General features: G+C 35.5%; 1 protein-coding gene and 1 long non-coding RNA gene across 2 annotated transcripts in view; one reads left to right on the top strand and one right to left on the bottom strand.

Annotated features, from left to right (window-relative positions):
* The first annotated feature begins 3,920 nt into the window (after positions 1-3,920).
* LOC121419288 (inositol-tetrakisphosphate 1-kinase-like) overlaps positions 3,921-27,184 on the top strand; it is a 34,513-nt gene continuing 11,249 nt past the window's right edge. Inside the window, exons 1-5 of the mRNA XM_041613683.1 lie at positions 3,921-4,098; positions 6,444-6,468; positions 10,672-10,797; positions 25,749-25,866; positions 26,620-26,724. Of these exons, the coding sequence (XP_041469617.1) occupies positions 4,022-4,098; positions 6,444-6,468; positions 10,672-10,797; positions 25,749-25,866; positions 26,620-26,724 (451 nt within the window). The 5' untranslated portion in view covers positions 3,921-4,021. The remainder of the gene's footprint in view (positions 4,099-6,443; positions 6,469-10,671; positions 10,798-25,748; positions 25,867-26,619; positions 26,725-27,184) is intronic.
* LOC121419292 lies at positions 17,530-23,701 on the bottom strand. Its single transcript, XR_005970568.1, has 4 exons — positions 23,625-23,701; positions 21,169-21,253; positions 20,576-20,752; positions 17,530-20,026 (listed from the first exon to the last, which is right to left on the bottom strand). It is a non-coding gene; the product is annotated as an uncharacterized LOC121419292 (long non-coding RNA).

Here is a 27,184-nt window from a genome sequence, read left to right on the forward strand (position 1 = left end):
TTTAACCAAGGAGAGTGTTTATTCTTTACACGTTTAGTCTTAAATGGCATATGTTTATCAACAACCTCTAGCAAAAGTTCTTCCCACTTTTTTTTTTTTTCATTAAGTTTTTATTGATCGATAAAATGATTACACAAATATCAAAATACAATCAAAATCAAACACAATAATAATAAAAAAATAACATAATCATAATGAATCAAAACAAAGCAGTATTACATGGAATAAAGGAGCTCAGCTAGTAAACAAGTACATTTAATACACAAGCAGTTTCTTACACAAGTACAGTGTACATCAGAACACATATTTCCACTTCCTAAAGTGGAGTGCAAGAGTACCTTTCTTTTTGGCAATGCGATATTCTGTTTCCTTACAAGTTTTCAAATAGACTTTAAAACCCTGAAATGAAGGAATGTTATTTTTGAATTTACATAAGTAAATATAATATTTGAATATCAGGAAAATATAAGTGATAAATTTGTCATCTTTAACTCCAAAAATCTTTTCAAAGGGGGACGGATTAAAAACCTTCTTGGTATGTCGAGAAATTTCAAGAACTATTTCGTTCCAAATGATTTTCACAATGTCACAATCAATAAATACATGGATAATGGTTCTTCCCACTTTTTTACCGCATCATTTATGTCATCAAAATTTTCTATCTCATTCCAATTTTGGTTTTTAACATCAGATTTAAAGCGATTGATATCAATATTTCTACACTTCCTGAAGGTAACATATTTTTCATGGGTATCCATTGAATGGGATTTCCAAATGAGAAAACTCATAGAATGATCACTAAGCCCGTTATCGATTACACCAAAAGACCTCACTTTATTTATAGAATTAGTAAGCATATGATCAATTAGTGTTGCGGAGCCGCCCACTATTCGTGTATATTTAGAAGTATTAACTTGTTCTAGTGAATAAATACTATTAATTTGATTGTATTTCAAAGTCTGTGAATTACTCGGGCGTTTTAGATCAAAATTTGCATCTCCCATTATTATCATTGAATAGTTGAATCCACTAACAAAAGATAACATTTGTTCATAGTAATCGAGAACCGCACTATGGGAATTAGGAGGTCTGTACCAATTAACAAATATAATAGGTTGCGTGTTTTTTAAGTGAGTAACAATCGCTATTGCTTCTAACGAGGACAAAGAATCATGCTCTAATAGCGTAAATTTCAAAGTTTCGTGGATGTAAATTGCAATTCCACCTCCTACCCTATTTCTATCTTTACGGATTATTTCATAATTTGGTATAAGTACCTCACCATTATTAATGCTATCATCTAAGCTCGTTTCATAGGTTTCAAAACAAGATATGGTTTAATCTGGTCAAGATCACACCTTTTATTGGCCGAGTAAATTAAGCAGCTTGAAAACAAGAAAACTGCACTCCGATAGACCACACACTCAACGGTTCCAGTGCTCACGGCAAGGTCCGGGCAAGGTCACACTCCCCAGTGTTTTAATGTCATCAAAATTACCCGCACTTGTTCTTCTGAAGCATTATCCAGCCAATCATAACTCTAAATTTCATGCTACTCTAATTTTTTTATGCAGAAATATCATCTTGTACCTTGTTGGGAAAAGTGTGATCTGGACCCGATTAAAATGTATCGCATATCAAGAGTGACATTGTACAGAAATCCAGCTCTGAGGTGATATAGATAATTATCTTCGAGGCTCATAATAAAAAGTTTTGCACATTTTGCAAAAGAAAACAGAAGAAGAAAATTTAGTATTGATGCTCATTTTCAGGCCTGAAATTCACTTGTTTATCAAAATATTAAAAAAATAAAAATGAAAGAGAAACATTTACTCTGTCCAATTGTGTAAAGATATTTAAGTTGATTTGAGGATATATAAGAGGGGCTCCACAAACCCCCTGCACCCGAAAGTTCTATAGCGCCATCTTTAGTTTGAAACATTATAGTGAAACCTAGGCGTACGTAAATTCAATTACATTCTAATTCTTTTCCACAAAGGGAAGTAGCGCCATCTGCGGTCTAAACATTATAATCGTGGCTATGTCACTGAACTGGAAATACGTATTTCCAGTCTGTGGGCTATGTGAGTGGAGTGGACTCCACTCATAGAGTGGAGTCCAACTCTCATAGAGTCCAGTGGGTTCAATCCCTTGTTTAACACTGAATTTTATTTTTATCCTACATAGTTCTCTTATTCATATCGAGACAACTTTGCTGAGTATTTTTCTGTGTGATTTTTAACATATGTGAATATATAGCAACTGATGTAATGTGGTGGTTACTGCCCTCTATATAAAATGACCTCTAGACCACTAGCATACCTACAGGGGGGGGGGGGTGGGGCAGAGGGGGTAGTCTGCCCCCCCCTGACGAGCTTGAAAACCTATTTTGCTCCCCCTGACGAGCTTGAATACCTAATTTCCCCTCCCCCTGACGAGCTTGAATACCTTTTTTTTGCTTGTCATTTTTTTTCTGGTACGATTGAAGAGCTTTTTGATTGAAGACTTTTTTTTCGACCGGTTTTGCCCCCTCCCCCTCTGTGGAAAATCCCAGGTACGCCACTGCTCTAGACCTCCTCCGCGACAAATTGAAAAGATCGTGTTGTCTGTCATTTTCAGTGCAGTTGAGTAGGGGTTCCCGTGCACCATCATGATGTATCTTAAACCAACATTTTTGTATTGCCTGAAGTGTCTAGTTAATGAATAATGATGTTCTACGGGGTTCAAAATAATTGGCAATTTTGGTGGCCATCTTATTTTTCATGAAAATTGATTATTTCTTGTCTTTTCCACAGACAATAATTTGGAAATCTCAAATAAATACTCGTTTCTCTTTGGTTTAGATGGTAAAAATCAATTGCAAGAAGTCTCTTTATCTGAGCAAATATAAGACATCAATATACTGTCATGAAGAATCTCAATATACTCGTTAATATATCCTCTTTCGTGTCGAATGCTGATATTTTGCATTATTTTGGGTTCATGATAAAATAGAGGACATGCAAAACTTTGCCCCAAAACATGGAAATTTTGGCATAAATTCCCATTTTTTTCTCAAAAGATATTAGTAACCGGTGGACTGTCTGGAAGACGATTGCAATCGATTTCTACCATCTTAGTCACAGTAATAAGATTTTCCCATTGTCTGGAATAAAAAAAAAGGGAAAAAATATCTGATTCATGAAAAATCCAAAATGGCTGCCCAAATTGCCAAATTTGAATCCTATGTGACACGATTTTGCAAAGGGAACATCGATCAAGATTCATCAGTTAATATAGACAATTCATGCAATACAAAAAGTTGGTTAAATAATATCACGATCGAGCTTAGCCGAGTAATAATGATAGCAGGGCCCAATGGGAGAATAGTTTCCGCGGAACTGAAGTGGCTATACCCTGGGAAAATATACCGTTATTATTCATTATGGTGCAGGTAAGCGGGAACCCCTATTTCTGACTAGACTATATAAGTTTATAACATCAATTATTATGTCACCTCTCCATCGCCTATGAGCACGAATTGGCAATTTGAGTTGAGACCCCGTCATGAGAAAAAAAACAGGAATCATTTTGTGGCTCGCCTCTGTGCACTTTCTTAAAATTTATTTGTTCACTTAGTTTATCGACTAAGCGGCTATAGCTTGTCCATACTCTCGTTCGTCTACTTTCCTTCTTTTCCCCCCTCTTCCAATATTTTCTGCTTCGCAAAGGCATGTGCAGTATCGATCATCCCATTCCATATCCCCCTTTATACCCCCACCCCAAATCATGATTCCTGCTACACGATAAATTTTTGATGGCCTATGCGGCCCATATACAACCACGCATAGGATAGGAGTGTATAGCTAGCGAGTGCGTGCAAAATTGAAATACCGTACCCTGACCGTATACCGTACCTACGTACCGGAGCTGCATGCGATATGCGCATATAATATGCATGCTGCATGCAGCGCAGAGGATCGGACCGAATGACATGACGAACACTTCTCTTCAATTTCGACCGTCATAAATTAAGTTTATCATGGAGAAAATTGGTTATTGGGTTCCAGAAAAGAAGAAGAAGAAATTGAATTTTGGAGAACTAGCAATTCTTTTTCGGTAAGTGTCACTAAGAAATAAAGAGCTTAGGTCTTTAGAGGCTTGTTCGGTGGTTGGAAAGAGGGGGTTGACATAAAAATGGGTTGGGCGGCTGGGCGCGCCAGCCAGCGCCAAATAAGCGTGGTGTAGCGGCCGATCTTGTGCTCGGGGCTGTAAGTTTGTAGCCGTAGCCTCGTAGGCATACGGATCTAGGAGGCTCAATTCAATTCAGTTCAATAATGGTTTATTAAAAACATGGCTCGCAGCCAAATGCTGAGTAAAAAAAAACATGTGTACAATTTACGATAGGATAATACTTAAATACAAACATGAATTGACATAAAATTATGGCAGTGTATACAGCCACACGCGTGTGTCTTTACCATCCAGCCACACGCGTGTGGTTATATCCAGAACACATATCTGTGGATACCGCCACACGCCGCCAGTAATAACAGTAAAACATGTATGTCTGACCGTCTATATCACGATCAAAATAACCTCATTTCTTCATTAAATTCTTACATTCTAAACCCCTTTGATATCCTTAGATCGTTTCAATTTCATTCTCACCGTCTTCTCTCCTTGCTTTTCTTGTCTTGTTACAAACAGTCGTCTGTTTAACAGCAAATTCTCTTTTTCTACTTGTGTCGATTCTGGCTTCCTTCGCGGTACGTGGCAGACCCATACAGCGTTAGCGCAGCGCAGTAGTAGACATACACAGTTTGGGTTTCGTACGTACGCGCACATAGCCTAGATTCAGTAGAGAATCGACACAAGTAGAAAAAGTGTGGAAATTTGCTATTTAACAGGCGGCCTTTTGTAACAAGACAAGAAAAGCAAAGAAAGAAGACGGTGAGAATGAAATTGAAACGATTTAAAGAAATCAAAGGGGTTTAGAATGTAAGAATTTAATAAAGAAATGAGGTTATTTTGATCGTGATATAGACGGTCAGACCTACATACCGCGGTACGTGTTTTACTGTTATTACTGGCGGCGTGTGGCGGTATCCACAGATAGGTGTTCTGGATATAACCACACGCGTGTGGCTGGATGGTAAAGACACACGCGTGTGGCTGTATACACTGCCTAAAATTATTATAAATAAATTGTTGAAAGTAAATAAAATCATGAACATAGGCACATTCATTCATGACATTGTACATGCATGAATGAATGAAAAGTATTAGAAAAGAGAAGATGGGGAAGGATTAAGACGGCACTGGGAGACAGACAGAAAAAGTGAGTAAGGGGAAAGGGTAATTACAATGAGATATAGATAGAAAGTACAGAGAGAGGATTGGGCCAGAAAGATGAAGATTAAACAAAAGGTATGCATGTACTAGGCTCCTAGGAGATTACAGTCATTTTTAACATGCTTATTAAATCTCCAAGGAGCCAGGGATGCCAGATTTCCTCCCATACCATTCATGTACGGTATACCCAGTTGTTGTGTGTCTGGACGATCATTTTAGAAAGTCATTTGGAAAAAATTTACAAGGGAAGTTTTATCAATTTTTACTTTAGTACAAAATGTCAGGAAATATTATAGAGAACAAAATAGAGGATGATCACAATTATTGAATTTGTATTTTTAGTGTAATCCAAAGACAAAGAAGGCTTCAAAAATATAAAGTGTCCGGACACCCGACCCCCCATCCTAGTACAGGGTACCGTCAAATAATATGGGTCGGGATGCACCTAGTCTGGAGGCTTCAAGGGAGTAAGTCTTTCTACTAAAGTCATTGGCTTACTCCCCATGAAGCCTGGGTCAGGATGCCATAGCCTAGGCTCACATGCACCAACGAATTGGGCAACAATAATAATGCGCCGAACTGCTAGTTTATGTTAAGAATGTGATGTTAACATTATGTCGATGGGCGATAATGTTTTGCAAAAAAAAATGTTTTTTTATAGAATGACGCTAAAATGAAATGAAATTATTAAAAGAAGAAGAGCGTTTTACTTACATGTTATTGATGCCATCTTGTCTTGTTTGTGATTGCATCCAAGCAACGCAACGCGTCTATAGAGGGCGGCAAATCATGAGCAGTACCACCGAGATTTTAAAAAAATACATCGGCCGATAAATTTCATGAATCGTAAATTACTTGCATCAGTCGGTAAATTCCTGAAATTTATCGGCTGATGCAAGTAGTTTTAAAAATCTAGGTTGGCATTGTTGAAATTACTTTATCATACATGTAAGTTTTTCATAATTTTTTGTCATGTAGGTGGTGAGATTCGATCAAATAATCTGTTGAAAAGATTGTTATGAATGATCCATGGTTAAACCTTTGTTTAATTTTTGTGTCATCTTTTTTTTTGTTGTAAATATTCCCCCTTTTATTGTTTCCCTTCTCAGACAAAGAGGAACAGAGCTCGTTGAGGTAAGAATTATATTTAATACTTTTTGTAAAGTACGTATTGGCATATTTTACTCTAATTCATATTTTTGTTCACTGTTCCCAGAAATTTATTTTAAGAATATATAAATATCAAAGACCTTCACAACTGGGCATTGTGGCGTGCGCCTGTAATCCAAGCTGTGGGGAAGTTACAAATTGATGCAGAGGTTTGAGGTTCGAGCCCTGGTCACGTCTTTCGGATGGTGACGTTAAAGGTCGGTTCCAGACGTAAATAATCATGATCATGATCTGATTGATACACGTCTGACAAAACTAAAATACACACACACACTCTTGAATATTTCTTTATGGTGGAAAAGATCTTACCAGCTAACAATATTTGTGAAGGATTTAATTGTCCATGTGTAATATTCTCAAGTACGAAGATTTTTTTTTCTCTCTCTGTCTTTCATCTCTTAGGCTAATCTTGAAATTTCTGAGAAAGATAGATTAAATTTCAAGATTAGTAACAATATTTTGTTAAATATTCTACAAATTTATCAATAAAAATGTGTTTCTGATTGTTTGATTATTTGTGTAGTAGATGAACTTTGTCAGGCTTCTACTGTACATGTATGTAAAAGCAGAGTTAGGATTTGACTTTCAGCAACACTTAGTGATTTTGCTGATTTACATGTATGCATGTTTGGAAAAAAACTTAAAATCTTTCCTCTTTCTCTTTTATTTGTATTTCTAAGATTTATATAAAGTTGATACTAGTATTTTGAAGTTTCATATCAATAGCAAATGCAAGTAATTCAGTACATTTTAGGGAAAGAAATAATCTGCTTAAAAAAAACTTGTCTTTGCATGATAACTTCTGGAAATTCAGGGTTTTTTCCATTCCAAAATGAATACTACAGTATGACCTGAAAAATTCTTGGCTTATCCAGCCTACACAAGTTACATTGTGTAAGTTTGTTTGATATCATTGTAGAGGAATCAGGTTAAAACATACAAAATGCAGATCTCCTTAAAATTTGAGGGGAATGATTTAAATATAAGAATATGAATAAGTCTCATTGCATTTATGACTGAATCAATATGAAAAAGTAGAGATCTATGTATTCAGTACCCTTCCCATCTTAAAAGTTGCCCCCTTTTCACTTACAAGTCCCAATGTTTGCAGTCCCTTATTATTATTTTTTTATACCTCTGGTGGCTGAGGCCTGAAGTGATCCAGTATAGTTCCCCCAACCCTGTAAAAACTTGATCTGAAAACGGTCAGTTAATCAAACGAAACTCTAAAAATCGTATGTAACTTGATTATCAACCAATCAAAATTGATATTTGGACTTGCGTTTAAATGCAAGATTTTCTGTAACGGGCCCCAGGTGATCAAAGTCTTCCATCAAACACTCCAACCAGTGTAGGAAATACATGAGGCTATACCATCGAATACATGCTTGGGGACGACCGTTCTTTCTAGAGTCGCCCCAAGATCTGTCACAAACAATGTTCAAGATTATTTAGAAAATTAATATTCCAACTATGGCAGAATGATTATATATTTGCTTTTACTGCACAATTAATAGCTTGATTCCCCTAAAATTTAGCCCTTAAAATGAAAGAAATAGCCCCCAAGTTCTGCAGTCACCCCAATGTGAAAAAAGATAGCCCCTAAAAAATAAAAATCATTTCCTACCCTGATTTTACCCATCACTTGGTTTACATGTTATTCTCATATACACCTATACATATAATAACAGATAATAACAAGTAGACTTAGCCCTGTAGCTGAGCTGGAAATAAGACAAAGTTATGAATAGTTAGTAGACATATTGGTTGTAGACAAACTATGCAGTATAGTTAGTCTACAACTCACTTTGTCAACTGTGAGTTGTAGACAAACTATACAGTAAAGGACTAGATTATAAGGATGAGAAAATAGAAAGTTGACAAAGTGAGTCGTAGACAAACTATGCAGTATAGGACTAGATTATAAGGATGAGATCAAATGGGAAGTTGACAAAGTGAGTTGTAGACAAACTATGCTGTATAGGACTAGATTATAAGGATGAGATCAAATGGAAAGTTGATAAAGTGAGTTGTAGACAAACAGTATTGGACTACATTATAAGGATAAAATCAAATGGAAAGTTGACAAAGTTAGTTGTAGACAAACTATACAGTATAGGACTAGATTATAAGGATGAGATCAAATGGAAAGTTGACAAAGTGAGTTGTGGACAAACTATAAAGTATAGGACTTGATTATAAGGATGAGATCAAATGGGAAGTTGACAAATTGAGTTGTAGACAAATTATACAGTGTAGGACTAGTTTATAAGGATGAGATCAAATGGAAAGTTGACAAAGTGAGTTGTAGACTAACTATACAGTGTAGGACTAGATTATAAGGATGAGCTCAAATGGGAAGTTGACAAAGTGAGTTGTAGACGAACTATACAGTGTAGGACTAGATTATAAGGATGAGATCAAATGGGAAGTTGACAAAGTGAGTTGTAGACAAACTACAGTGTAGGAGTTGATTATAAGGATGAGATCAAATGGGAAGTTGACAAATTGAGTTGTTGACAAAGTGAGTTGTAGACAAACAGTATTGGGCTACATTATAAGGATGAAATCAAATGGAAAGTTGACAAAGTGAGTTGTAGACAAACTATGCAGTATAGGACTTGATTGTAAGGATGAAATCAAATGGAAAGTTGACAAAGTGAGTTGTAGACAAACTATATAGTGTAGGACTAGATTATAAGGATGAGATCAAATGGGAAGTTGACAAAGTGAGTTGTAGACAAACTATACAGTGTAGGACTAGATTATAAGGATGAGATCAAATGGGAAGTTGACAAAGTGAGTTGTAGACAAACTATACAGTGTAGGACTAGATTATAAGGATGAGATCAAATGGGAAGTTGACAAAGTGAGTCACTTGTAGACAAACAGTATTGGGCTACATTGTAAGGATGAAATCAAATGGAAAGTCGACAAAGTGAGTTGTAGACAAACTATGCTGTATAGGACTAGATTATAAGGATGAGATCAAATGGGAAGTTGACAAAGTGAGTTGTAGACAAACAGTATTGGACTACATTATAAGGATGAAATCAAATGGAAAGTTGACAAAGTGAGTTGTAGACAAACTATAAAGTATAGGACTAGATTATAAGGATGAGATCAAATGGGAAGTTGACAAAGTGAGTTGTAGACAAACTATGCTGTATAGGACTAGATTATAAGGATGAGATCAAATGGAAAGTTGACAAATTGAGTTGTAGACAAACTATACAGTGTAGGACTAGATTATAAGGATGAGATCAAATGGGAAGTTGACAAAGTGAGTTGTAGACAAACAGTATTGGACTACATTATAAGGATGAAATCAAATGGAAAGTTGACAAAGTGAGTTGTAGGCAAACTATACAGTATAGGACTAGATTATAAGGATGAGATCAAATGGGAAGTTGTCAGTGAGTTGTAGACAAACTATGTCAATATACCATAAAATATGTACATGTAAGTTGAACACTGGACAATGAATGTATTCCAATTTCAAATAACAAACACATCAAGAGTACCAGGTACCTTTTTTTCATTAAGCACCATACAGTTATCCCACATGCACTCCGGGGGGGGGGGGGGGGCACTTACATTGACGAGTGGATACCATGCGCGACCCCCAAAAAAATCGTAAAAAGGATGTATTTTTCAAGATAGGGCACACTAAAATAATGAAAAAAGTATCTATTTTGCTAGGAAAGCTACGTGTTTCGGGGCAAATTTGCGAGGGTATAAATAAGACTAAAAATGTTTTATAAAGGATTTACTTTTCTCCCCAATAGTTAACACTAAGTGTATAGAGTCCGATTTGCGCGAGGCGTGGGAGGTGGGGCCATAGTCGCCATACTAAATCCAATGATATAGGGATGTACTGTAGGTATGCCTAAAGGTAAAACTGACCAACGTCCATATTTAGGGGTTCAATTATAAAAGGAATACTTGTTAAGGGTAGGGTTTCACATGCCAATACTTGTTATGTTAACGGGTGCACTTTCAGAATATGGAAAATAGTTGTTTATGGTGCTTTTCGTGACCCCATTGTCGCGCATGGTATCCACTCTTCAATGGAAGTGGCCCTATTGAAATACACTTCAAACATACTATTTTGGATGATTGCATTTTAAGGGACATATCAGTAATTATGATCTTATTCTTATACAGCTGGACCTGCAGAAGTCATTGAGTGACCAAGGGCCATTCTCGGTCATCTTTCACAAACTAACTGATGTAGTTACACAGGCAGCTAAAGGAGACAACAAAGCAAGGTGTATGATTGATAATCTAGAGGTAAGGACTGATTTCTCAACAAAGTAGATTGTCTTTTGGGTTGGGTTTGAAGAAAAACTCTTTATTAGGTGCTTTTAGACTCACTTCTTCACCACAAAACTGCAAACTAGCGAGAACTTATTTTGACTCTATAACAACCGATAATTATTTTTTCCAAATTTACATATCCTGAAAGCTGAGCAGAAGAGATGAGCTCTTTCAAAATCGTAAGTTCAGTCAGTGGGCTATTTACTTCCTATAGCTCCCAAGTACCTTCACCCAGCGCACTCACTGCATGGGATAGATGGTAGACGAATGTGTTGTAGACTTGTAGGTAGTGAGATTTGATCAAATAAATGACAATTTGAAAAGTTTATCTAATATTTAAAAAAATTCTTTTTAACTAAGGTATTTTTTTTATTTTGACCTTTATTTTCAACACAAATCAAATGTATTTCATGAAATATAAACCATTCTTAAAGGGATTTCCAGAAAGGAAGAGAGATATTCAAGGAAGCTGGATCTGTTTGGTGAGATCTACATGTAAATCTAAGGAAGATTGGTTTCTCCAATAGCAGTCCCCATTGTATGAAAATGAAGATCTATATGACACTTGTTAATGGTAATTTGCTAGAAAAAGCAATTGGTCTTATTTTGTTAATTGGTCCATTGATCTACTATTGCCACTTTCCACATAGGGGACTGTTTGTAAGGTCATGCATGACTTTCATGACTGGAGCATCTTAATATGTACATGTTCATGAAAGCTTGAATTTTTCCTTGATAATACATCCACATAGTACATGTTAAATATTTTTTTGAAATTCATTTCATTTACATACACTTTTGAATGAATATTATGAAACTTAGTGCTGTAACAACTGACCTAATAGCCAGTAGGCTAGTGGTTAAGACGAACACATTGAATTTCATACGTTCATGTAGGACCTAACCACAAACTGTTATGAAGGGTATTTAAAGGACAAGTCCACCCCAACAAACACATGATTTGAATAAAAAGAGAAAAATTCAACAAGCATAACACTGAAAATGTCATCAAAATCGGATGTAAAATAAGAAAGTTATGACATTTCAAAATTTCGCTTCATTATATGAACGAGCCTGCTACATCCTAAATGAGAGAGCCGATGATGTCATTCACTCACAATTTCTTTTGTTTTTTATTGTTTGAAATATGAAATATTTTGATTTTCTCGTCATTGTCATGTGAAATGAAGTTTCATTCCTCCCTGAACATGTGGAATTTCGTTATTTTAACATTTTGTGCTTCAGGCAAGGAGGTCCTAATCCTCAAATTTGTAAAAATTGAAATATTGTATAATTCAAACAATAAAAAAAAAAAAGAAATAGTGAGTGAGTGACATCATCAACTCTCTCATTTGGATGTAACTGGCTCGTTCATATAACTATTTTGTTAAAAATAAGCGAAACTTTGAAATGTCATAACTTTCTTATTTTACATCCGATATTGATGAAATCTTCAGCATTGTGCTTGTCTGACTTTTCTCTATTGATTCAAATCAATATTTTTCTGAGGTGGATTTGACCTTTAAAGTAAACTTGTTTTGGCTTGCTTGTTTTTCACTTTTTACCTTGCCTCCTACACATATTTAACTTTTTTCTGCATTAGGGTTTGTAAGCATGATATTAACTGGGGCAACTAACTATTTTAGTTTGTTGGGTCATTGATTTTTATTGCATTTATTTTATGATGAGCAAAATTGGCTTCAAAACACCAAGAAATAAACAACCCTGTTTCACAAGTTATTGAGTGTGATTTTATGAAGTATTGAACTCCATGTATGTCTATGTGCACTTACACATAAATTTAAGTTCATAGATGACATTGCAGTAGTGTACTGCCACTATCCTCTATCTAACCTGAAACCAATGTGATGGGTACTCAAGGCTGAAAGTGATATGATTTGAACAGATAACATAAAACAAAATACTGAAAATGTCATCAAAATCTGACAAAGAATAACAAAGTTTCACGAAATTTTTAAGATTTTTTATTATTGTGATGAAACAGTTCTCTACGTATGTATTTCTTCACAAATATGCACTGAACAAGCTGATGATGTCACAACAGCAAGTGCCACTTAGTCTTTTGTATTATTATGTGAAATATCATATTTGGTCCTCCAAGAATAAAATAAACAAATGATTGACTGCTGATTTATTTTGCATAATACTAATTGCTGCAACTTAAAGGAAGAAATGTCATACACACATGTATGAAAATATGATTTCATATATATGGTAATAAAGAAAAGTGAAAGTGGGGACATGACATCATCATACATACATGCATTGCATATTCATGACAGCGTGCATATAACATTATTGCTAAGCCTTTTTTCCATTGGTTATCACATTTTAAAGGTCAAGTCCACCTCAGAAAAATGTTGATTTGAATCAATAGAGAAAAATCAGACAGGCACAATGCTGAAGATTTCATCAAATCGGATGTAAAATATTTCATATTTCAAACAATAAAAAACAAAAAAAATAGTGAGTGAGTGACATCATCGACTCTCTCATTTGGATGTACATGTAACTGGCTCGTTCATACAACTGTTTTGTGAAATGAAGCGAAACTTTTAAATGTCATAACTTTCTTATTTTACATCCGATTTTGATGAAATTTTCAGTGTTATGCTTGTTGAATTTGTCTCTTTTTATTCAAATCAAGTTTTTGTTGGGGTGGACTTGTCCTTTAATGAAATTCCAGCATTTTACTTCATTTACATTTAGATAGATTATTTTTTTGTCCGGAGTACACTAGGCCTACTCCTTTTGTGAGACTACGACAGATGATGCAAAATTTGTTTTCACCTCAGCAGCAAAGTAATGGGGCATAACATTTTACTAAAGCAATGCATAAATGGCATTTGAATTGATCCAGTTACAACAAAGGAAAGGAGTAAGAAATCACATCCCATCATTTTAGTGTTGTCAAGGAAGAAAATACTTATAGAATCTTTTTTTGCATTTCAAAGCGACTAGTATTAACAATAGATGCATGCATCTGCATATTAGGTAAGGTATTCAAATGGCTAACCAAGTCTTGCTTGAAAGTTATTCAGCTACATCTATGAACAAGATAGATTTCTTAGCATAACTCTTATGATTATTTGTAAAATGTATAATTTAACGACTTCATTTTGTGTATATTGGTTTTACTGAATAATCATACATTTAGGTTTTAATCATGTTGGTAGTAAAGATTTTCAAAATCATGTTTGGTAGTTAGGATTTTTTCAAGTGGATCATCATTCCTGATGACAACCAGAAGATGCTGGTCGAAACATCTTTTCAGAGCTAACATACATCAAGAAAAGAATGACAAACAGTCCTTTTCAGGACAACATACACAGTGTTTACCGTAAAAACCTCAATTGTTCTCTATACCACTGAAACCTTCAAAGATCATCTTAGTTGGGATGTTTTAAATATGTTTCTTACCCTTTTTATCTCTGATATGAATCTCAAACTTCAATCAATTTAGGAAAGTGATAGTTTTCATTTCTTTTGCAAATAGATTTAGCTACATGTGTACACTGTATCAAATGTTTACCGTATTCCTGAATATATGTTATTATATGTGCTAAAATCAAACATGGAGCACCGTCCTTCGCTTGGCTGGAATTCATTTGTCATAGTGACTCTTGATCCTAGATTTTCACACTTAAAAGTAAAATGGCAATTGCTTGGCTAACCCTGCTATTTTTGCACATTCAAATCGGTGGTGTGTGCCCACTGTGAGAAAAAGTGGGCCAAGCTATAACCCTGTAAGTTAGGTGAAGGCAGTTTACTTGCAATTTAACTCCATCTATAATACTGGGTTAAAGGTCAAGTCCACCTCATTAAAATGTTGATTTGAATCAGTAGAGAAAAATCAGACAAGCATGATGCTGAAAATGTCCTCGAAATCGGATGTAAAATGAGAAAGTTATGACATTTAAAAGTTTCGCTTATTTTTTTCAAAAATAGTGATATGCACAATTTAGTCACATGCAAACGAGAGAATCGATGATGTCCCATCACTCACTATTTGTTTTGTATTTTATTGTTCGAATTATACATTATTTCAATTTGTGCAGATTTGACAAAAAGGACCAACTTGACTGAACCATAAAATATTAAGCAATGGTAATTCAACATATTCAGGGAGAAATAAAGCTTTGTTTCACGTGACAATGAGGAGAAAATAAATAACTTTTTTGTGAAATTAAGCGAAACTTTAAAATGTCATAATTTTCTTATTTTACATCCGATTTTGACGAAATTTTCAGTGATATGCTTGTTGGATTTTTCTCTTTTATTCAAATCAAATTTTTGTTAAGGTGGACTTGTCCTTTAAGGAAAATTTTGCCTGTGAAAAAAAGGTATCTGAAATAAGGAATATTCAGCTACAGCCACAGATATACTTCTCATTTTCTAAAACCTTTTTTTTTAATTGTAGTAGGGATTGTTCCTCACACAGTTTGGGTTACACATATATCTCAGTTTATACTTTTTGGAACTTACATGTTGTTGAATTTGTTCATTTGTTATTTGGGAGAGGAGATATGTTGCAGATTATCATCGGGGTCTGCAAGTCTAGACTATTAGTGATTGTGAGTGATTGTTTTCAGGTCGTCTGGATGACCACCATGTATGCACATGCTGCAGGTACAGAGGAATGTTCAACAGATACTAGGTTGTATATTACCCCTTTCATATATGTTCATGGAGCAGACTTAGTGCAGACTATTACTATTCATGAAAGGTTGAGTGCAAGAATAGTACAGACTAATTGGCCCGAATTCACAAAGGTGGTTTCGTTTGAAACCATGGTTTTTAGAAACCGTGGGTTTTAGAAACCATGGTTTTTGAAAAACCATGGTTTCTAACATTTGCGATTCACAAACGATGGTTTCTAAAACCCACGGTTTCAACAGTGGTCTCAAATGAAACCATGGTTTCAACAGTGGACTCAAATGAAACCATGGTTTAAACCATGGGTTTTACCTCAAAACCAGGGATTTCCCCTTTTTAGCGCGTACTGAGCATGCTCAGTTTCATTGAAAACTTACATTCTACAGCTAGCACTGGCATAAGTGGCAATACGGTCTGATTCTTCAATTACTACAACCTTTTTTCGTTGAAATATAAAAAAAATGAAAAAGGTGTAATTTTATGCACTTCTAGCTACTAGTATCTTGCGATTCCCAGGTACAGATGTATTAGCTGCTGTACTGTATTGGCGATCGACTCGACCCCGGGACCCCGCTCAACAACTGACTTAATTTTGTGATCATAATTTATTTTCTTCACTTTTGTCGCAGAAGATAGACTCTCTTGTATTCCCTTAACTCAATTTCTTCATAGAAAGAGTAAAACTTAGTGTAGATGCCTGATTTGTTGAGGTTTGTCAACTTTCTCTCTGATCGTGAGTAGCGAAAAACGGATTCGGTGCTTTTCATTCGGTGCTTTTCATCGCAATATTAGTAGCTCGGTGCTTTTCATCGCAATATTAGTAGCTCGGCCCCCGTAGCTGCCGGGGCGCTTCAGACCCGAAGATATCCCCAACGGAAGTGTGCATGTACAGTCAAGGAGCCGAGCTTGGCTGAGTTTTTTTTACTCCAACAATGTTGTAGGACTAAGCCTGTTAATTCATCGATCAAAGAAGAATGTCTATTGCTGCTCTCCTTCAGACAAAATTAGATGAAGCTTTACATCGTAGGATCTGCCCTTCTACTTTTTTGAAATAAATGTATCTATTTTCCATGGTGTGTAGCTTGGTTTTAAGTGGTAATAGGCTTCAATTTCTTGACTTGTAGATGTTCGATTCATCATTCAGGCTAAAATTGCATGTATAGTACACATGATATGCACAGGCGCTGCAGGGGGGGGGGGTCGGGCGTTTTTTGCCCCTGCCCCCAAAATGTATTAAGGGAAAATATACATGGGGGCCAGCTTGGGACGATATAATCCCGGCCCCCAAAATATTCAAAATGAGCATGGCTCTACGCAGCAGTTGCCCCCCCCCTGGAATTTTTGAACATTTAATTTTACAGAAAACTTTTATATCCACTATAAATGTGCATGAAACTTTCAGTTTCTCTTTCAAAAATGCAAATTTGGTTAAGTATACAGTGTTTACTATGTAATTATTCAACTTCATATGGCAAATAATAAAACCCACTTCACAGAGGGATATTATATTTCAAAACAAGTATTTTTACTGTTGAATTCTATCTTGTGTATATGCATTTTCCTGAGATGAATGGAGATATGAGAAAAATGGAGATGTTGAGAGGGATGAAAATAAGAGGAATAGAGTTGATGAGGGTGATGGAGATAATGGGAGGAATGAAGGTGATGGAGGGGAACTGAGGATGAAGATGAGAGATGAAAGGATAGAGTGATGTAGATGGTGAGACGAGGGATGGAGATGATTAGAGGAGGAGAGATGTAGATGAGAGGGATACATATAAATAAGAGGAGTGATGAAGATTAAAGGGGGATGATCATTACTATCATCATCAACACTAACATCACCATTGCCATCATCTTTATTGTCATCAACCTCATTATCATCACCACCAACATCGTCACCACCATTACATGTATAACCACCACCACACTTGTCACCATCATCATCCTCATCACCACCAAAGTCATCTTGATCATCTTCATGATTATTTCGTCCAAATCAGAAAAAAGGGCAAAAGACTACTCTTCTTTTATCATTTCTGTATATCTTTAATTTGCATGAAACCATCCTGCACCTTGGAAAATCACACCAGGAAATTACATAAAAATAAACACACTGAAAATCTAATAATCAATTGGCATTTTAAAAAACATTGCAAAATTACAAACATTTGTGAAATAATAAGGTCTAAGTTTTGATATATTGCCACATCATTCTTGTATTACAATACAATAATGGCCCAAATGAATAATTATTATTGTTAATTATTAGCTGGTATTTTTCTGGTTGCCTGACTCAAGCTCTACTTGTGAGGCTACCTGGTTTCCCAAACTAGGCCATCAGGTTATCCTTTGGGGTCAATTGAAATTATATTTTTTTTCCAAGAAAATGCATTAATTGCCCTTTTAATTTGTTTCATTCATGCTCCCTAAATGTGCATGTGCCAGGCCAAGCTAGTGTTTTCCTGTTTGCCAGAGTTGAGCTCTACTCATAAGGCTACCTGGTTGCCCTAGCTAGGCTGTTGCCTTGGGGACACTTGAAAAGAATACATTTCAACAAAAAACAAGGTGAACCACCAGTCTCGCCTGATATCACAATCAAACTAAAGTGTATGCTATATGATCTTTTGACCTTATTATCCTCTTGGACATGCATATGGTATTTAATCCCCAATGGTTATCTGTACAAAGTGTAAACACAACTGAAGCAAAAAACAAAGAAAGATCAATTAGAATCGATGACCCCCATGGACACATACACGTATTTCTGTGAGCTATCAAAGTTTTAATCTTAAGCATTTGAAATAGACAATTTAAATTATGTGAGAATATTTCACATGAAAAAGTAAATGAGGAATTTGCATTTGATGCGTCCTGATTAAATAGCGTTTTTTTTTAATGAAAAAATAATTGAAGATACATGTAGTCTGAAAGAAACTAAATCTGATAAAAGTTAATTTCAAATACTTGTATTCATGTGAAATTGTAAGTAATAATGTGCTCTTTTAACCCTACATGTAAACCCCCTAGGGGGGGCATAGAACTATGGTGGGGGTAGGGTGAATTAACCCCCTCCCTCAACATATTCCACAACTATTCCGCTGTGCGAAATTTTACGACCATTCTACTCGCCAACTTTTTACTTTGAAGTCATGCACATCTTTTGAGATCAAATTTACGATGCATGGGCATGCTGTTGGAAAATTACTCAACTTTACATAAGTGCATGTCAGACCCAAAATTGCTCCAAAACGTGATTTTGTGTACAAAGCCAATGTTGAATTTTCTCATCTTCTTCATATGGACATGATTATTTTTACTTTCACAGGTGAAATTACTTGATTTCAGCATAATTATGCTTCAAAAAAATGTCCTCCAATAATTTTGGCAAAACACAAAGATATACATAAGAAATTCATAAAACAATAGAATACATAACAAATTCATTTTCAATCTAGGATTTTTTTTTTTCATTTTGATTGTTAGCAATGGTATAAAAGTATGATTTATGCAGAAATTAGCATAATTAATTAATGTAAAAGATCTGACGATTTCGGAAAAATTAACCAAACAGCATTGCACAAGACATCCCCCACTATTATCATACCAATTTTCAAGGCGTTAATGTGATCATTGGCAGAGATCTCAAGGGAGGTTGATGCAACCCCCCACCCCTGTAAAAACAAGTGTTAAAAAAGAAGACACAAGTAAATAATGAAATTCTTACTTGTACATTACAAAAATACCTGTTCTAGAGCAAGTCCACTGTACAAAAAAAAAGTTAATGTGAATGGAATAGAGATAAATAAAACATGCATGACACGGAAAACATCAAAATAGGATGTAAAATAAGAAATTAATTAATCAAGTGATAAAACAGGTGATATGCAAACAAGTCTATGTCACACACTCACTCTTTCTTCTGTAGAAATATATTATAATGCTTGATTTTTTACAGAATTATGAGAAAACTCATCGAATTGAGTATAGGTTGCCACAATGGCTTTTTACAAAAGTTTCAGGGAGAAATCAAACCATATCTCACCTGTACTTTATACACATTATGAGGGGAAAAAAATCATGATACTAGTATATTACAAAAGAAACACTGAGTGGAGAACGTCACTTTGTCACTCATTTGCATACTGACCAGGATGTCTGTTTTGTGAAAATAAGCGAAACTTCAAAATGTCAACACTTTCTCATTTTACATCAAATTTTGATGAAATGTTTAGTGTTATGCTCATTGGACTTTTCTGTATTATATCAAAGAAACTTTTTGTTGGGGTGGACTTGCCCTTCAGGAAAGTACAAGGCTTGTTTCCCTCCAGGAATTCTTGTATAGACATGGGTCCCATCGATCACTCACACAGTTGTTGTTGGGTAGTCTCAATCTCATCTCTGGTTGTTGAAGTTCTCACAAAACCTCTTTTTTCCTGCTATGGCTTGTGAAACATCTTTGATCACTCACAAACAGATAATTGCAACACTGATGCCTCATCACCACGTATTCCCTGAAATTATCCTGTAAATGAAGATATATTGCCAGAAGTTGCATCTTACTCTGCGTTTTTATTTTTCTTTTTTTTAAGATGACAAAGAGAAAACAAAACGTAACTATTCTATTGTCTTTACATTGTAAGATTTGAAAAAAAAAAGACTGGTTCCCATATGGAATCCTTTAAAAATTACTTTACTGGTCTAAAGGCTAAACCTATCCGTATCCCATAAACATTCGTGTGACAAACATACATTGAGCATAGCCGATGCAATACTTTTTTCAAATAACCAAGATCATGATGCAACCTCTCATATTTTTTTCTTTAATGTAAATTAGGGATTTTGGAAGAATCTGTCCACAATGGATGACAAAACATATAGTTCTAATTTACATTTCTGATTGTATTATCATATGCACAGTTCACTGTAAATGAAAAACAGGCAGTTGCCAAAATTTATTATCACTTTTTACATTGAGTCTTCCTTCTTACAAGAATATCACTAATACTTGCATACACTAGGCTTGTCTTGAGATGTTATTGTTATATAACTTTCTTATTAAAAAAATACTTACACCATACAAAAGCAGAATTGTCAATACTTGCAGAGAGAAAGGTAGTCTATCACTAGGCCCTTTGTCCCTCTTCAGGCTCAGATCATCTTCAAGCACGTTGATGAGGTAGTGTGTGGTCTCTTTTAAAAAGTTTCCTCCTGTCAACCACTCCTAATTGCAGTTCTTGTTGGCATATTCCTATTGAGTTAGAGTGAGAAGCAAAAGAAAAGATTTAAACATTGAAAAAAAAATGTATTCTTAACTATCTTTACTGCGTACTGTCAAAATTAATAGGCCTACCTTTTAAATCTGCATATATTTGGTCAGTTGACTTTTTTTGCCCACAACCTAATCAGATCGCCATTCTCATAAAGTTAAATTTAAATTGATCAACTGGATCTACAAATATATACTCTATGACCATGTGACACGGAATTTAGATCAATTCAGTCACTGTCAGATGTGTACATCAACCAAGATTGAAATTGATCAAAATAAGTGGTTCTTTATCATGACAACAAATTTTATGATAATAAAGTTTTAGACGGTGACAAAGAAAAAAATTAGAAAATAGACAAAAGTCCACATAGAAACGACAACAAAAATGAACATACCTCTCTTACAATCCTCCTTTAATAGTCTCTCAGGACAGCCTGTGCATGTTAACTTGTAAGATGTTTTCATCCATTCAAAAATTTACTGCGGAAATAAACAAAGTACAGATAGATCTACATTAAATTAAGCTTTAAATCTAATGGACATGAAACATAATTCAACATCTCTTCAAACCTGCCAGATTTCCAACCAAAATGTAAATTCTTATTATCATTTGGGGTGATTTGTTAAAATAATCCATTCAATTAATTGTTCTACAGAACGGTGCTTCATAACATAGCTCATCGTATTGTAGCTACATCATGTAAACAAAGCGAGTCAAGCCTATTGTATTACGCAGTGCGCAGCAAGGGATGGGAAGATTTTGCAAAAAAAATGGCCACCAGATCGATCTGATTATTTAGGCCCTATAAGAATATTTATTCCTTTTATTATATAAGGTGTGAAAAAGGTATAAAACTTAAATTTAGTGTATCTAACCAATTTGCAGTGATGTGGATATTGAAGGGGATTCCATCAATTGTTTACCAGCTTCGACACACACTGACATAGCCCTAGGGCCTACCCAAGGCTAACCCAGGGAGCGCCGGCCCGCGTAGCGGTCCGGCACCCAGGAGCTCATGTATTGACCCATACTCACGGGACAAAGGTAGATTATGGTCAAAATATCTAGCAAGATAAATTATGAAAACAGAAATTATGCACTTACCACGATTATATGGATGAAGGTCTAACGAGTGGCAGTTTTCCTGACATCTGGGCACAGACTGGAACCTCAAAAACCGAAAAGTTCTCTCCTTCTAGTTCTACCCCCATTTCGATCGGCCATTTTGTTACAATTCATAACAAAAATGGCCGATCGAGACGGGGGTAGGAGAAAACTTTTCGTTTTTTGAGGTTCCAGTCTGTGCCCAGATGTCAGAAAAACTGCCACTCGTTAGACCATCATCCATATAATCGTGGTAAGTGCATAATTTCTGTTTTCATAATTTATCTTGCTAGATATTTTGACCATAATCTACAGCTACCCTTGTCCCGTGAGTATGGTCAATTACACGGTAAGCTCCTGGGCTCCGGCCCGCGTTAACCCAAGGCCTAGACTAGCGTGTCTAACTTGGGCTACGGCTTCATGATAAAAAAATTATTAAAAATATCAGAGTCCTCGAGGGGTGCGAGGCTAGATCTACTTCTCAAGTTGGATCTGAATAAGTGAATGTTGAAAAATAATTTTTGTGATCACTAGACTACTTGGAGACAGGATCTAAGGTAGACACGGTTAGTGTTTTGTTTTCCCATTCACTAAAAATTGACCCAAAATATTTTTTTATGCTCTTACATGTAGTTTAATATCATGGTTATTATTATTAATTCTGCAATTTTGTGCAGTTACTTAATTAGACTACTAAGATAAGGTACAAATTAATTCTTGAATTTTGCACAATTGTGGTTGAAAGTCTGACTACTTTGGCATGTTATCGCTATGCAGCAAGATAATATCTAGTCTTGAGGACGCAATGATGATGATTTTCTTCTTCTTCTTCTTCTTCTTCTTCTGTGTAGTCTGCTTCCTTCAATCCTGAAGATTCTTGCAGAACTTGGTGAGGTGTGTGTCACAAGGATAAAGTGCATGTGCCAAATATATACATGGTGCAAGTAAAAACAGATATTGATCTAGCTGTTGTTGCCTTTCGTCAGTTGCAGACGAAAGGCTTCGGTTGATGGTGCTGTCACAACATTTACTGGGAGAGTGTTCCACATCTTGATGGTTCTGGGGAAGAAGGAGCATTGATGTTGTTGGGTCCTTGATTGAGGCATCAGATATCCTTGAGTGTGAACAGCTCTTGTTGATCTGGTACATTTGGTGATGTATGCATCAGAGTTGAATGGGACAAGCTCGTTGTGGATCTTGTAGAACATCACAAGGCGAGAGATTTCCCGTCGTTGTTGAAGGGATGTCCATCCTAGCTCCTGCAGCATCGATGACACACTTGATGTGTTGTGATATTGATTCAGCGTGAATCTAGCTGCTCTGCGTTGGATCATTTCAAGCTTGTAGATGTTCTTGGAGGTTGATGGATCCCAGACAGTAGATGCATATTCCACCAATGTCTTACATTTACATTAATAAATTACATTAATAAATGTAAGACATATCTAAAAAAATCATCATCATTGCGTCCTCAAGACTAGATAATATCACAATGACAATGCTTTCTCCTGAGCGAGTCGGTGGCCGGTGGGACAGCTCTTCGTTATATTTTGACAGGACACAAAACTTCACGCGTGGGACTGGAAAATAACTTGCGTGCGATAATGCTTTTTCCATCCCAAGAACACCGTTCCGCTCTTAACTTTGCATGCATTTACAGCATTAATTATAATATTTCTTCACAAACAAATACATGCAGACGTAGAAAAAATATTCATTGTCACTATAAAATGGTAAATTACTTACGATGTTCTCACAGCTCGGCAAATACCAATATTAAGCGCTTCGCTACTCTCATTTCGTGCAAAGCTGATTTATCGTCGTCTATATATGCACTTGCTCAGCAATGTACCGAAATACTGATCTGTGATTGGTCAATGTGCCTAAAAACCATGGTTTTCCTAAAACCCACGGTTTGAAACCACCTAAAACAGTTGACTCAAAATCATGCCGAAAACCCACGGTTGAAACCATGGTTTCATTTGAAACCACCTTTGTGAATCGCAAAATCAGCAAAACCCACGGTTGAAACCATGGTTTCTGCAAAAACCACCTTTGTGAATTCGGGCCAATTGAGTGCTACTGATAGGACTTGATCCGCATAAGCAGCATTTGTTCTCATCTTGAAATTCATGAACAGGATTCATGATAATAATCTGGATATATATGTATTTTCTTTCTGCACTCTTACCAAATAATGGGTACCACTTGGCTGATCCAGACTATTAGAGGATGAATTCATGTTAGCTCGTAAGGTTTAGTATAGGAGGATGATAGGGTCCCTACACTTTCATGAATCGACATTGTTTTAGTGGCAATTACATACTACATGTGCTGACAGATGGTTGTTGATATGGCCTTTGTAACACTGATGTGTTAGCCCTTGAAAAGAAAAGGTTTGGGATCACAATCATGGACTATAGAGGGTTGCATCTTAGATTGCTTGATTTGTATCATCTCATCTGTGACTTGGGTCATTCATAACTCTCTGGGATAATAGTAATGAATCAGTTTTCTTCATCGTTAGAGCATGGAAAAACAACATAGTGAGCATAAGAAATATAAAATTACGATGTTAACACAATGTTTCCCATAATGGCACAGAGTTAGACCATGGCCTACATGTAGGTTAATCAAACTTCAGAATATAGGCCTATGAGTTTATCATACCCGTACAGTAAAAGAGAGACATAAAACAATGATAATTTGATTCATGGTTGATTCTGATATAAATTGCAAAAATCCAATAGTTAACAATAAAGCAGTAATTTTCCTGGGGAAAAACCTGTCTGGCTGGTGAATTATAGGCCTGCTTGTAATAGAGATGATTTTATACACATTCATGACGACTATAAGTTTGAATGTCCAATGACTATATGCCAACTCAGGAGCCAGGTTTTCAAGCTGAATGCAATGTGCTTTTAATACACAGGTTAAAAGAGTCATGCCATGTTTTTTGTTTTTTCCCTTTTCCCAGCAGAAAGTTTGAATATGATTGAATGGGCTTTGAAAATGATAAGCCCATTTTAATGATGAACAGATCTTATTCAAATACTGGTATTTGAAACAAATGCTGTATTTGTGTCATTTTTCATCCAATTTATTTCAAGTGAAACTTCACGGTTTGGCTTGTATTTCTTTCTTTTGTTTCTTTCAAATAAATTTCAACTCTTGGCGAGCTTGTCCTTTGAATTGTTGAAAAACTTATAAAAGCAGAAAGTAAGTATAAGGAATGAAGTTGTTTTGGAGAGTGTGTCTACATCCCCCTTTCATACTGTTATACTGGTTGGATTAGGTCTCTCAAACTGTAGGCCTACATGTCATAACATCGCATTGTTACATGAACTTGTTTTGCACAAAGTTATTTTACTTGTAAAAGCGAAAAGGAAATGCAATAGCTGTGTCAAACTTGACAAGTAGGACAGTGATGATATTTTTTCTTTTTGTCTCGTCCACTTGAAGATGAAAGGAGACTTAGGATCCAAATGAAATATGAAATCAAACATGGTGTACATATAATAGGGGGTTCCATGACATTTGATCTGGCGATATTTGCTCCGCTGCAAATTCCACACATTAATGGAATGACCAACTTCAACCCCGGATTTAACACTATATAGCCTATCCTAACCCTACCCTTTATCTTAGATGAAATAAAGCCTGGAGCAATTGTCGCCGTAGTAGATGTTTTGTCACCATAATAGGGATGTACATGTATTTCAGGAAACTCATGTTAAGGTATGGGAGGGACTCAGTCTGGCTGTTGGCTTGTTTCAAAGCGCCTTAACTGCCCTTAAGCATCTTTTAAATTACGAGAATATTATCAATTTCGATAATGTATTCTTGACCATGACATTTTGTTATTTTCAGATGTACATCAAGGTTAATCCTGATGTAGTGGTCTTAGATCCTCTAAGTGCTGTCAAGAACCTGATGGATCGTAATATCAGCTATCAAGTCCTACTAGATTCCCTCCAAAGTAACCCTGGTAAGTATATCATTACTGAAAGGAGAGAGTCTTGATATTCAAGACACCAGACAAGTTTGGTAAACCATGTGCCTAGGTCCATGGTTAAACCCATCATGCACTTTACAATTCAAATGGTCTGCAACTACCATTCTCAAACTTGATAATGAGAGATGAGTGCTCATAATTTTTATGATCTTATTACGAGGATATGGTTTTTGAAAGCCAGGTGCAACAACTTTCTTCATTGCATTATTTAGAAATGATGAGATAAATCAATCCTATTTTATGCTTCAAGTCTTTCACTGACCTAATGACATTGTATTGTTTTCATTATTTTGACATGAATTTGTTGTCATTAATCTGGATATTTTTTTTGTAACCACATAAACAAATTTGATTGATGCATAGTTTTGTGTCACCTTAACAAAAAAATATTTCACCTACATGTATTGGTGTGTTGTGCTTTTTTAATGCCTCATATTGACTTTGTTCACGAGATAATGCTGATATCTCTCGCTGTTGTCTTATTAATAATCTAGATTGTATTAAAGGGATTGCAGGCTCAATCACATTTCAGCAGATTGATTAATATAACCTCATGAATGCAATCCTTAGTACAGTGCATCACAGCTCCTACACCTTTCAAACTGTCTTCCTTCACATTTAACAACTATCATGCTTCAGTATTCATTATTAAGAAATTTTCAAATGTAAAGAAAAAGAAAGAAAAAAGTTTGATTGTATATCATATATTCATTTATTTATTCTTAGATATTCATAAGAAAGTCAAAGTACCCAACTTTGTTGAAATACATACAACCAAAGAGACAGAGATTATGCAGCTTCTACGCAAGGCTCAAGTAGGATTCCCTTTAGGTAAGGATATCAAATTGAGGAAAAGTTGTGAATACCATTTGCATATTCTCTCTGTAACCATATATGTTAGTAAGTGTCCAGTGGTAGGTATGTTTTGTACTGTCATTCTATTTTTTTATGGTATTATGGTTTGGAAGTAATGATTGATAATGATAATTCTCAAATTATTTTTTTATAATGATGATTATGATTTTACAATCCCTCATTCATAAGTTGTCTCTATCATGACTATTATCATTTATAATTTTAGGTAATAAAGAATGAGAAACAATTAGAAGTATGAGGAGGGATAACCAGAAAGCACTTGTGAAATTTTAGAAATACACACACACTGAAAAGGATTAATTTGTTGTTTTGTATGAAAGAAAGGATTTTAAAGGATGTTATGGCCACCTCACACCTTATGACCCGACTGGTCTGTGACTGAGTAAAGGGAGATGAATCGTAAGGTAGTCATAAG

The sequence above is a fragment of the Lytechinus variegatus genome, chromosome 7, assembly GCF_018143015.1.
Source record: "Lytechinus variegatus isolate NC3 chromosome 7, Lvar_3.0, whole genome shotgun sequence".
NCBI lineage: Eukaryota > Metazoa > Echinodermata > Echinoidea > Temnopleuroida > Toxopneustidae > Lytechinus > Lytechinus variegatus.